At 53.4% G+C, this 13,775-nt stretch overlaps 1 protein-coding gene across 5 annotated transcripts in view; it reads right to left on the minus strand.

The window, feature by feature from the left end:
• PEPD (peptidase D) overlaps positions 1–13,775 on the minus strand; it is a 117,729-nt gene that overhangs the window by 83,042 nt on the left and 20,912 nt on the right. For all 5 annotated transcript variants that reach the window (XR_009216675.1, XM_058529101.1, XM_058529098.1 and 2 more), the window contains exons 5-6: positions 8,984–9,031; positions 7,512–7,573 (exon numbers count right to left, since the gene is read on the minus strand). Coding sequence is in view for 4 of the 5 variants with exons in the window: in XM_058529101.1 (XP_058385084.1) it covers positions 7,512–7,573; positions 8,984–9,031 (110 nt within the window). In the remaining variant the exon portion in view is untranslated. The remainder of the gene's footprint in view (positions 1–7,511; positions 7,574–8,983; positions 9,032–13,775) is intronic.

The following is a 13,775-nucleotide window of genomic DNA, read 5'->3' on the forward strand; positions in this document are numbered from 1 at the left end:
ATGCACAAATGGCAAATAAGCACAAGGAAAATGCTCAACATCATTAGCCATCAGGAAAATGCACATAAAAACCACAATGTGGGCCAGTCCGGTGGCATAGTGGTTGGGTTAGCGTGCTCTGCTTCAGTAGCCCGGGGTTCGCAGGTTTGGACCCCGGGTGCGGACCTATGCACCACTTACCAGGCCATGCTGCAGCAGGTGTCCCATATATAAACTGGAGGAAGATGGGCACAGATGTTAGCTCAGGGCCAATCTCCCTCAGCATAAAGACGAGGATTGGCAACAGAGGTTAGCTCAGGGAACCACAATGTGATACTACATCATAGCCGCTTGGACAGCTACAATCAAAAGACAGATAAGGGAGCTCCTCTCTTACTTGCTAGATGGGATTTTGCCCGATTCATGAATTATTTAATAAAGCCAATTAGATCCTTAAAAAAAAAGATAACAGGTGTTGGCAAGGATGTGGAGAAACTGGAACTCTCATACTTTGCTGGTGGGAATGTAAACTAGTGCAGACACTTTGGAAAATAGTTTGACAGTTCCTCAAAAGTTTAAACACAGAGTTTCCATGTGACCCAGAAATTCCATTCCTAGGTATATACTCAAGGGAACTGAGAGCATATGTTCACACAAAAACACTGACATCAATGTCCATAGCCACATTATTCCCAATAGCTAAAAGGTGGAAGCAACCCAAGTGCCCGTCAACTGATGAAAGGACAAATACACTGTGGCATATATCCATAGACTGGAATATTTTTCAGCCATAAAAACAAGTAAAGTACTGATTTATGCTACAACATGGATGACTTTTGAAAACATGCTAAGTGAACAAAGTCAGATACAAAAGGCCCCACATTGCGTGATTCCATTTATATCAAATGCTAGAGTAGGCAAATCTAGAGAGACAGAAAGCAGATTAGTGGTGGCCAGAGGAATGGGGAGTGACTGCTGATGGGTACAGGGTTTCTTTTTGGGCGATGAAAATATTCTAAAATTGATGGTGATGATGATTACACAGATCTGTAAACGCACAAAAGCCATTTAACTGTACAGTTTAAGTGGGTCAATTGTAAGGTATGTGAATTATATCCCAATAAAGCTGTTTTTAAAAACTTACTGAATTACATACATAATGAATTTTATGTCTGTAAACTTTACTCCAATAAAGTTGATTTCTAAAAATTGACAGAATGGAAAGGAGAAATAGATAAATCCACAAGCATAGTTTGAGATTTTCACATACTTCTTTGGTGACAGAACAAGCCAAAAGAGAAATCAGGAAAGATGCAGAAGACATGAATAATACAATTAACCAACTTGACTTAACTGACATATACAGAACACTGCAGCCAACAACTGCAGAATCCATGCTCCCTTCAAGTACACATGAAACATTTATCATAATGATCATAGGCTGCAAGTTTCAACAAATTCCAAAGGGTTGAAATACAGAGAACGTTCATTGTAATCACACTAGAATTAAACTAGAAATCAGTAACAGAAAGAAAACCATAAAATCCAAAATTGCTTGGAAATTAAGCAATAGATTTCTAAATATCCACTGTTAAAGAAGAAATAATGAAATTAGAAAAGAAAAACATGAAATTATCATCACTGGTGAAACGCAGCTAAAGCAACGCTTAGAAGAAAACTTATAGCTCTAAACGTATATAGTAGAAAAGAACACTGAAAATCAATGATCTAAGCTTCCATCCTCAAAATGCCCCTTTCTTCTTTCTCAAGAAGCTAGGGAAAGAACAAATAAAACTTAAAGAAATTAGAAGGGAATGTAAAAGAGCAGAAATCAATGAAATAAAAAGCAAACATACAATAGAGAAAAATCTACAAAGCCAAAAGTTGTTCTTTGATCAGATGAACATAATTGAAAATGGGACCCTAGGAGACAAAAGGATCAGACCAGGGCACATCCCTGATACTCTTGTGTCACCTGCGACCCAGAGCTCAGGCTATCAGTGAGACAGCTGGGGAAGCATGACACGGCCCAGCACAAAGCACAGGCCTCAGCTGAGAGGCCTGGCAAGTCTTCAACCCTCTGGATTCTAAGCCCTGCTCCATCTCAGGTCAGGATATTACACACGGGGCATGAGGCTTGTGACCAACCAGGGACTCTCCACGGCCTCAGCACTGGCGTTTGAAAACACCTACCTCATGCACCCCCACTCCCGGCTGACGGAGGGACATGGACGGGAGAGAAGACAGAAGGTGGTATTAGCAAGCTGAGAGAACTCCAGATCTCCAAAGCTTTCAGGATTCCTAACTACACAAATAAGACTACTTAATTCAAAGTCAACTGAAATGTTGTAGAATCACAGCTCCACTTGTGAAAAATATCAAAGAGACCACAGCCAGCCAACGTGGTTCAGAGTGAAGAACCGAGCAGCAGATGACATAAATCAAGACGACAACACAGACTCTGTCTCCTATTCCGCCAAATGTCACTTTGACGTTAGGAAAGGCAATGGCCTAACTCCTCAACAGCCAAACACACCAGCAAAATTTCACTTTACAAAATGTACGGATGTATACACACATGCACCCACGCATCCCCGAGCAGCAAAGTGACCCAGCACACACACAGAGATGCAAACATACAGACACACAGGCAGGCACACGCTTAGAAAAGAGGCACACGCAGACACACAAAGATGTATACACAACAGAAACACACTCAGAGACATACACAGAGATATATTCACAGACACACACAGGCACACACATACACACACACACTCAGGCACACACACACAGAGACATGTAGACACACGCAGACACACACACACAACCAGACAGGCATACACTTAGACTAACACACAAAGATCCACACCCAAATATATACACGTATAGAAACACACAGATGCACACAAACCCACACTCAGAGAAACACACTCAGACACATATAGAAGCGTCCAAAAGACATTCCCCACAGTGTTGACAGGGTCTAACTCAGGGTAACGAAATTCAGATATTCCTTGCTTTTGCCTCTGTGCTAGTTAGTATTTTGTACAATGAGCATGTAGTAATTATCTAACAACACAAGCCCACCAGAGCCCATGAGGGTGGGAGTGTCCCGGAAGCAGAGGGTGATTCCCTGGTGGGCTCTATCTGTGGGCTGGGGGATGAAGGGTGAGCAGTGTGGGCCCACCCACCCCTGCCCTGGCCCCCAGCCTCCTCCCTGCAGTTTCTAACCCACGGAGGGAATCGAGGCATGCCCAGAGAACAGCCTGGAAGGCCCCGCACCTCACCCCTGGGGGAGGTTGGGGTGGGTTCTTGTCTCTTTAGGATTCCCCTCCTCATGTAGATTCCATGGGCCATAATTATAAGTCCAATTCTAAATATTAACTTGATAGGTAAGTTAACAGTAACCAGAAAGCCCTGGTTCCCACACCACAGACTGGCATTCTGCTGTAATCGTCAAATTTTAATAATGTCTACTTCACGAGTTTAAAAATTCAGATTTTTGAACATTAATATTTCTGCATTAATAAACCCAAAATTCAGCAATTTCATATTTAACTACCTATTTAAATGGAATTAATTTGTAACCAATTGTCTTCAAATATGCAAGGCAATTTAAGTAAATGCCAAAAGAAAAGAAATATGCTTATTCTGAATAACCAGCTGATGTAAAATATCTACCATCTCTCTCTGTCAAACGATGGCAGGAAACAGAGCCCTCTGTCCTCACTGCCCCATCTGGGCACCCGGGCACAGAGTCCACCTGCCTTGAAGGGGACCGTCTCAGGCCAGGAAGGTATCCCCATAGGCCACCTGGCCCCCCGGCCCCCCACAGATCATCTCTTTCCCTTCATAGTCAGTCTCTCTCTCGGGAAAATCTGCTCTCAAGTCTACCTCCTCAGACGCTAACAAAGATCTATCGTGTCTGACTTTGGTCCTGGGCTGCAGGAACCGACCGCTCCAGGCAGCCGTGGTGCCCACAGCCCACAGGAAGAAGCCTCGCGTCCTCTTTACTACAGCGCTAGCCTCTCCATCTCAGCTTCGCCTGGTCCCAGGCCCAGACCAGCCCTGGCCACACCCTCACCAGGATCTGGCAATGGGCACCTGACCCTATCCTCTGGCCAGAGCCCACAGCAGGGCCTGCTCCTTCCAGACCACCCCTGTGAGCTGTCCCTGCTCCAATCCCCCCATACATGGAGCCATGTCCTGGGCCAGGGCCCATACCAGCATAAGACCTGACACACTGTCCCCACCTGTGCCCTTCACCCCATCATAATCACACCCCTGGTTCCACAGGGAGGATAAAGCCACACTCCTTGGTGAGCCCAGGGGCCCCAGGCCATGGGGAGACCCCAGTGCACGTCTACCACCCCCACCTGGCCTCTGCCTCCCTGTTCCCTCTGCTCCAGGTCCTCCACCATCCCCACCATTGTGAGACCTGGCATACGCCCTGCTGTGGGCAGCAGGTGGCCTGGCCCTGATCTGGGAAGGCTGAGGGACGGCTGAGGTCTCCCAGCACCAAACCCACAGCCCCACTAAGGTGACAGACCTGAGGCAGCCAACCCCAAGGAGCCACACTTGGAGAGCTCACAGGCCAACTGCCCAGCTGGACCAGGGCCCGGAGGGTCCGGCATGGGTGGACAGGTGAGGCCACTGTCCCACCACACGCTCCCTCCCCCCCAGGCCAAGGATAAAGGTGGCCTGGGAGGGCCCATCGGGACAAACGGAGAGTCCAAACTTGAACGTCTGCCCACGCAACTCAATCAAGGATCCAAGACGGGAGGGGTTTCAGAGAAGCTCAAAAGGGTCAAAAACACAAATTCCAGGAATAAGGCGCCTCGTTGGGGCAGTGAGAAGCGACTAGTGATGGAGGCAGCTGCACACTGGAAAGTGGGACGACAGCAAGATTCATCTTACTTAGGAACCGGGCTATTATTATCCCCAGCAAACAGCTGGAGATGCTCACAGCAGGCAGGTGAACGAGGTCACGGAGCCACAGAGGCCCTTGAGGACAAGGGCGTCCCAGCCAGGCACAGAGGCCCGGAGGTGGCAGAGCTGAGGTGCTGGCAGCGGGGTGGGTGGGGGGCAGGCGGCTGAGCTGCACCCAGACCCAGGGAATACAGACATGACTTTCCGCAGGGAAGGGCAGGCAGGGGGCCCGAGGTCAGCACCTATGGCGTGCGGGGTGGGAGCACCCAAATGGAGCAACCCCTGAGGACAGAACTACATGAAGGGTGCCACAGGGGACGCAAGGCCCAGAGGGGAGGTATGAGGGGACGAGCCCCGGAGGGGATGGGAGGGGAGTGAGTACCACAAGCAGGCCAGGGGACCCCAAAGCAGAGACACACAGGGCTCTCACCTGCAGTACATCAGCCAAGTCAGAAAACTCAGCCCAACACGTGGGTGTGGAAACAAACTCCCCCAGCACCCGCCGGGGTCAGGCTCTCGGCCCAGCCCAGCATTGAGGGGCCTGGGGAGCACCCCATGGTCAGTCCTGGTCTGGACTGGACCACGGGTTGGAGGGGACCAGCCCAGTGTCTGGGGAGAGTGTGCAAAGTTAAGGCAGTCCTTAGCTCTCCTAAAAAGCCCCCTAATGCTGATCCAGTGGGATGGGGGTTTGGCCGAGCACAGGCTCCTCTGGGCTCTTGGCAGGGGCCATGGGGACTCCGGGAGCAACAGGGGACAGAGGCTGAGGTCTGCTTAGCGGAGGGAGAGGTCGGGTTCAGAGCAGGACTCCTCCCAGGGGGTGGGGATGGGGCCTTGGCGTCCACTGCCCATAGACAGTGACGATGTCCCTGGGACCCCACCCCCACCTCTCTCCAAGAAGTCTTAGGGAGCAGCCAGAAGAGCTCTGCTCCAGGGGCCACATCCTGAGCTCCCACTGAAGGAACCACACCCACTACACCACCGCTGGACCTGTTCCCAGCATGCTGAGGAGGTCTTCTGCAGCAGAGACTTCTGGAGGGGGCAAGGAAAGACCCCACAGCTCACTGACATCCAGGAATCTTGTAATCAGTGAGTCTGCAGTCCACCTGGCCCACTGCACAGATGGGAACAATGAAGCCCGGAGGGGCACTGGAGCTCTATGGTGCTTTGCTTGTGGGCAACCACTTACTAAGCACCAGCTCCATGCCTGGCTCCAGATGAACGAGCGCGGTCTCATCTCATCCCCATAACAAGCCCAAGCAGCACTATGCTACACGTCGGGGAGCCGAGGCTCAGAGGGCAATTTCTGCTAAGGTCATACCAGGCGGTGTGGCAGCCGCCAGGGTTCCCTCCTCCCAGCTCAGGGCCCTCCTCACGGGTGGGAGGGGCTGGCCCACGGGACTGGGACAGTAGAGACATTCTGTGGTGTTGGTCCAGGCAGGTGAGCAGGGCACCAGAGCGCCAGCACCAACACCTGGCAGTGCTGGGGGCACCAGGGGGTCTCGGCCCAGGACAGGCAGCAACAGCAGGATGCGGCCCCCACCTGCCCCCTCAAGGGCCTGGGAAAGACAGCGGCTCCGTGGCCAGCATTTCAACCAGCTGGGCCGGGCTAATCACCACGGTGTGGGAGGCACGGCCGCTCTGGGGAAACTCCCAAGAGGATGAGGAGATCTGTGCAATGAAAGGAAACAAAGCTGATACCCGCCCCCCTGCCCCATCGCTCTCATCACTGGGGGAAGTGATACATATTTATGAGCTCGTAATCCTTCCTAATCACCCTACATCACACATACGCACAAACTCCCGTGGCTCACGCTCATACATAACTATAAGGCGCTTCCTCTGCCACTGCCTCGTCCACCAAAGGACGACAGAGGACGCAGTGTGGTGGGGGAGGGGCTGGGAGCTGTCCCCACTCAGCAGCCCGGGGGAGCAGGTGCCTCCCCTCAAGGGCTCATCTGCTGTAGCCTCCAGGCCCACAGACCACCCCCAGGGCCAGTCACCAGCCAGCGCAGGGACACAGGCACGGCTGGCACGCAGCACCCTCCAGGGGCCAGGGCGTGAGGGGCGGGGCGGGTGCTGCTTTCCCTGTGCCCAACACCTGCCCTTCTGCCTGGAGCGGCCGGGAAGGGGGAACGGGGTTTGGGGCTTGGCCTGGAGCTAAATTGGGGAATGAGGGCAGGTAAGGGGGCCCCTATCTGGGGCTGGGGCAGCAGGGACCACAGGGGAATATTGTTGAGAGTGGGCTAGGACTGAGGGGAGGGGGCTGATCAGAACAAAGAGCACCAAGCAGGTCTCTGGAGGGAAGACAGCCGCCCGCCTGGGCATGCACCCGGGCCAGGGCCCCCTATGCACTCGGGGGCCTGCACCTCCATTACAGAGCGCCACAAAGAAGTGGCGTCCCTTCCTTAAAGTAAAGATTGAACTGAATTTAGGCAATTTATTTTTCTAAGCATTTCCTTGAAATGCCCAATCTCTCTCCTTTTCTAGCGTCCTCCTGTTTGTGTATTTCGCGTCTAGTTTGTAGACTGGGCAAGGCCTGCTGGTGAAGATGTGACCTGGTGGAGGATGAGAAAGACAGGCCCCAGGGCCCCAGGACTCACTTGCTGATGCCATCGAAGGAGGCCTCCCGGCAGATACTGCCACTGTCAGTGTTGACGCCACGCTGGGGAAAGAGAGGGAGTGTGAGAGCCCAGATAAGGCGTCCCCACAGCCCGCACGGGAGGGCCAGCCTCCCCCAGCCAGGCTCAGCACCGGGGAAGAACCAGGAGCCCTCACCCCAGCCCAGCCAACCCATCCCTTTCCGCCTTCGGGTAACCCAAGCCAGGCCCCAGCAGGAGCGCAGGCCCTCCTGTCCCTGCTGCAGCCTGAAAAGCAGGAACACAAGGCCTCCTCCCCCAGAGCCCTTTGCTGACACCAGTCAGACTGCCTGGGCACAGGCACCCCCAACCAACACGCCCTCCTAGGCTGGCCCATCTTCCACGCACGCACGTGCGCACACCTCCCCACAGACAGTGTCCTACAGAGCACTGTCAAACCCAGGCTTCCAGGATGCGGGCAGGACACGGCTGAGGCAGGCAGGGCCTTTCTCGGTGACACAAGGACCCTGTGTTACATTCCTCTCCTCTCCCTAGTTGTAAGGAGACCACAAGCGGAAGTCAGATAGGAGGAGGGACAAAACAAGGGATTCAGAGAAAAACGTGCCATCCCCACAGAGGCAGGGCATTTTAAATCGGCCCTTCTTCCTCCAGAACTTCAGGTCGATGTCGAATTGGATCCCCCAAATAAAACACATTGGACCATCTGTGACCACAATCATCTAACATAACCTTCCTGCTCAGCCATCAAAGCAGCAGCGAGGAAGAGCGTGACTGCGTGAAGTGCTAAAAAAAATAACCAAGGAAAACTATTTCCGTAAAAATCGATTAACAAAGGAGAGAAGGGTGACTCTGGGAGGGAAGAGGCTTGTAGACTCTTCGTACTGGAAACTCCCCAAGGCCAAAGAAGGGCAAGAAAGCAGGCTTCTTCTTGGAGCCTTTTCACAGCCCGAGGGCCCCACGGCCCTGCCAGGCCACAAGGGGCCCACCATGCACCCCGCCTGACCCATGCTGCAGCAGGCCCTTGGTCACTCAGTGCCCTGGGTTCAAAATCTGACACCACACAGCCCAGCAACCTCACAGGCAGATGCCAAGGGTGTGTTTTTCAAATTCTATTAACAATAGAGGAGACACAGGGTGGAAGCAAATTGATATTCTGCACCCACAAATCCCAGGAGCTCAGCCTGACCTGAACACATCCTCCAGCCGGGTTTTAACCCTTGGAGTAGGTGTGGTGTCTTGTCCACGGCGGCCTCACGACAGGACACAGCACATCCCAGAAAGACTGGAGAATCGAGGACACAGTCCTGGACGCGTTCAGCCATTCAGACTGAGAAGGTATCCCTGCTTATCAGCAAGGAGAGCTCCTCTCGGTTTCCCAACCCCCACCACAGCCCGACCTCTGCAGGGGTGGGCGGCCCTCTAACAGCCCTCCCCGTACCCGAACTCTGCCTGGTCCCACGACACCAGCCACCTACCAAGGTGAGGACAACAGACGGGCTCTGGGACGTCAGGACACTGGCGATCTGAAAGGTCAAACAGAAAAATCCACTTTAGAGCAACCACAAAGAAGTGATTTATCAAGCAGATCCTTAAAACAGGCGGTGATGTTGTCCCCATCCTGCTGACGGGGAAAGTAACGCTTACAGAGGACAAAGGACTTCTGAAAGCCACGCAGCTCTCAGGGCAGAGAGGGACTCAAACCTGAACCTGGCACACTCCCCACATGCTGCCCTGCCTCCAGGCCCCACACAGATCTCGGACTCGGAACGGCCAGACCCGCCTACCCTCCAAGGTCAGCACCTCGGTCGTTCCTGCCAAGTCCCTCCTGAAAGACCCGTTCCAGCAACCTCTCGGGCACTGGCCTCACCAGCCTCCCATCTCCAGGGCAGACACCTTCCTCCCCGCCCCCACTCATGTCCTAGACTATGGATTTGGCCGTCCCCAACCCCACCCTCTGGCCCCTACCCCACCTCTCCACTCTCCACCCCTCCACCACAGCCCACTCAGGCCCTACGCCCTTGCATGCTGGTTGCTTCCTCCCCCAACCCCTTGACTCAGTGTGCCCTGCAAGCTGATCTCTCTGTGCCTTTGCTTGGGCTCTCACCCCTGTCTGGAATGCGTTCTCCCCACCTTAGCCGATTCCCCAATTCATACTCAGGATGCAGGCCCCTGGCCTCCAGGCAGGCTCGTCCACTCCCTCCTCTACTGCCCCACCGACAGCCATCATTCCCTTGGCAAAGCGCCCATCACACGCAGGAGCCATGACATCTGCACCCACGAGTGCCAACCACCCTGGTGGCAGCACGTTCTTCCTCTCCTGGCCCCCATCCCTCAGTCCATCCTGCATCTTGGCGACCGCAGCCCCTACTGTATTTGAGGCCCCTGGGCCAGAGAACAGTCTCCTCTCTGCAGCCCTTGCCCCTCCCCCCTACTCCACCCTAAACTCTTTAACATCCCACCCGGGCGAGACTAAGGGGATCCGTTGCTTGCTGTGTGAACAGCTTCATGGAGCTATCACCGACATACTCTACTCTGCATGTACTCAAAGTGCACATTTTGATAAGTTTTGACATATGCATATACATATGCTTTTTAATACCGAGAGACTCCCAGAGAAAACCTGGAAGATATGGAAAACTATAAAAAGAGAAAATACACCTATAGTCCCATCCCGAGACTCTCTCTCTCTGCACACAGAAACAGAGACCTGTAATGACATCTGGATCGTATGAAGCTCCACACTTCACTTATTCCCTGCCATTAAATGTTCCTCAAACACGCCATCTTACCAGTCACCACCACTGGGATGGTAAACCCCCAACAGGCCCTTGACGATGGCCTGTGTCAGTCCCTTCAGACGTCGTCTCGTCTAACCGCCCACGAAGTCGGTGCTGCGAATGTCCAGACTTCACCAGTGAGGCTTATGGGTCAGAGAATCTGCCCAGGTCCACAGTTAAACAAGAGCAAAGCCCAGAGCTGAACCTATGGCTGTACAAGGCTCTCTTCACAGATATACAGATACAATGCAATCTATTTATCCATTCCTCTATTGGATATAAATCATTTGTAATGATTTAACCATTATAAATAACTCTGAGGAACATGCTTATATAAGCCTTTATTTCCTTAAAATAAATTCCTTATGACAAAAAAATTTATTTTCTTTAAAAAAAAAAATCTGAGGGGCTGGCCTGGTAGTGTAGTGGTTAAGTTTGCACACTCCGCTTTGGCGGCCCAGGGTTCGCAGCTTTGCATCCCGGGTGCAGACCCAGGCACTGCTTATCAAGCCATGCTGTGGCGGCATCCCATATATAAAGTAGAGGAAGATGGGCACAGATGTTAGCTCAAGGCTAATCTTTCTCACACACACACACAAAAATAAAATAAATAAAAAACAAAAACAAATCTGAAACTGCTGGGTGAAAAGCCATATCCTCTGTCAAGGTTTTTGATACTCATGCCAGATGTCCCTCCATATGTACCAACCACCCTCCCATCAGCCGTGCCTGAGGCTCTATCTCCCAGGACCCTCCACATTCACTCGGTAACTGCTTTGAGAACGACTGAATCTCTGGCCTCTGTGTGGCTTGGCTGAGTCCCGGCCACTCCCCCAGGGCCCCCTGGAGGGGAAAGCTCATTAAAAGGAAAGAGACGTGTTGGGCCCTGGGCGTGTTGTTCCGTGGACGTGAAGGGTCGACATTCATCAGCACAGAACGATCCGTCAATTACGGCAGCCGCGCCAGAGCGCCAGGCACTCGGGGACTGTGTGTGCTACTGTCCTTGGGAGAGGGGAGGATAACAAACGTGCGGGCTGATGGTTTTCTCTTGGCAACGACTCAAGAGGTGCTGGTTAGAAATAATGGAGGGCAAGGCAGCCCTCCCAGTGCTGCGGGACACACAGAGCGGTTGAGGCTCGACCCACAGCAGGCCGGGCGTCTGCCAGTCCTGGTAGGGCAATAGCATCTTTTATTGATCACAACCACTTGAGAGGGACCTGGTTACCCCTGCGGCTGCAAACCTCCCCAGCCTGGCAGCTCCATCCGCCCTTCCCCCCGGAGACCCATTAGTGCCACATTCTCATCAGCACATCCTGATTCCGAGCCTCAGAAATAAAGGGGACACAGCGTGGCTGTGTCACCAGCTCAAAATGCAGCTCTGGCGCACAGGAGGGCACAGCTCTGTCAACACAGGGCCTCATTTCCACGGAGCATGGTCACTGGGGACCCATGGGCCCTCACAAACCAGCTGTTAAAGCCCCTGCCTTGCTCCATGCCACGGCCAGCATCCATCTCCCAGGCGGTCCAGCCCTCTGGCAGGTCGAGGTGGATGGCACACACAGAATTTATCAGAGCCCTGTGGACAAGTCCCCCCACGGACATTGTCCCCTCCCCTGGGGAAAATCAGAGGCTTCCTGTGGACACCTCATGCACCCTCATGCTCAGGGCCCTACCCAGGCCTGTAGACCACTCTTCATGGGTGACGATCCAGAGCAAGAGGCTGGACGATCCTTGACCAGTGCTGTCAAGAGCCTGCACTAGTCCAGGGAGCTGGGCTTCACCCTGCAAGCCCCAAAGCTGTTCAAAATGGCTTTCCTGGCAGTCTGAAACAGGGGTGCACACTGGTGGCTGGCAATGTGCTTAAATACTTGAATTTGATTCTAAAACTTAAACATCAAGAAAGATCACAAACAACATGGATTTGCAGCTATTCCTGAACAATCAGAGTACCCCACAACCCTGGGCCAGCAGTCCCACGTAGCGGCTGTCCCTTTAGAGGTTCCACCACAGACCCCACCACTCCCTGATGCCTCTCCACAGCAAGGCTGAGAGGCGGCAGCATCCATCCCCGTGCTGCCACAATGGTTTCTCCTACAACCATCCTACCTGCATCTGAGCTGGCAACCCCGGTGCCACGAAGGAGAGGGCAAGCGCACAAAATGTGTCTCACCCGCCAGCTCCCACCTGTTATGAAGACCAGCTTTTGCACTACGCCTTAACAGCAACGCCTTGAAGCAGCTCTTGAGGTCCTCCTGAGTGCCCCCTTCTCAGGGGAGCAACCTTCACTCTACTTTCTCAATAATTAATTGACGATCATGGAGGGGGAGCAGGAGAACTGGAGAGCCAGGTGTGCTACCTCAGACGCCTGCATTTTACATGTGATATATAGTGATCAGCCATGGCCTGGGGTGGGGCCTTCCTGCTTTCTTTCAGAGGAGACAGTAACAGCTGCTTCCCATCTGTGATTTGTCACCATAGCCAAGGCTGCCTAAAGTTCGATGGGGCTGAGCACCGCAGAACTGGCCTGGGGAGCCCTTCCCCGACATAAGCGGCTTCCCGTCACCGTCCATGATGGAGCAGGCCCCAGGTCCCTCTAGTGCCTCCCAGCCCAGGTGTCTTGGTCCAGCAGTCTGTATTTCTGTCTAGCTCCGTTTCGAGCCACCAACAATCAAAGGCACTTGGGAGCCTGTGTCACCTCCACAGGCATGTCCCACAGCACCCCCTCATATCTGACGGGGCAAGTGCAGAGGCAGAGGGCAGGTCCTCCAGGGCCCAAAGGTCCTGGGGTCGCAGCCCAACTCTGCTACTCGCTGGCTGTGGGGCCGTGGATGAGGCCCTTCACCTCTCTAAGCCTCGGCCCTCCTCTGTGATGGCGTGAGAGCTGTGGCCCCGCCACGGGACAGGGCGGGAGGGGTCAGGCGATCCATGTGAGATGTCAATGTTACTGGAACCCGCAGGTGCCACCCCCGGGTGAAGCACCTCTCCCACTGTCAACAGGAGCCCCCGTTTCCAATAAGAACCAGACAAAACTGATTAATGATGATGATGGGGCGCTGCAAAAAGCTCCCAAACCCGAAAGAGAGTCTGTCCTCTGAACTCACTGAAGCCTTCTGCTTCATAAACACAGACTCTGAACGAGCTGGTCTGGGGGCTGTAACTCGACACATCATTACGGGCTCTCTGTTCTGACACTCCAGACCTCCTCTGTTTTACTGCATCTGGAGACCAGTTCTCCTTCTTCTCCCCAGAAATCACAGTATCAGTAGAGCTGAGTTCCCCCCAGTCATAAAAGCAAAAACGTCACACTGCAGGTGGGCAGGCTGCGGCACAGAGACGCTCTGACTCAGTGGGCTGAGTCCCCGTGAGGCAGGTACGTGCCCCAGGGCCGGGCCCAGGCTGCCCCCGCCAGGCGTCACACCAAGCAGACCTGGAAGGCCAACGTCCCAAAGGGCGATATGTTAAGATGCAGTTCACGGAGCAGAGGGATACG

Source organism: Diceros bicornis, chromosome 34, assembly GCF_020826845.1.
Source record: "Diceros bicornis minor isolate mBicDic1 chromosome 34, mDicBic1.mat.cur, whole genome shotgun sequence".
Lineage (NCBI taxonomy): Eukaryota > Metazoa > Chordata > Mammalia > Perissodactyla > Rhinocerotidae > Diceros > Diceros bicornis.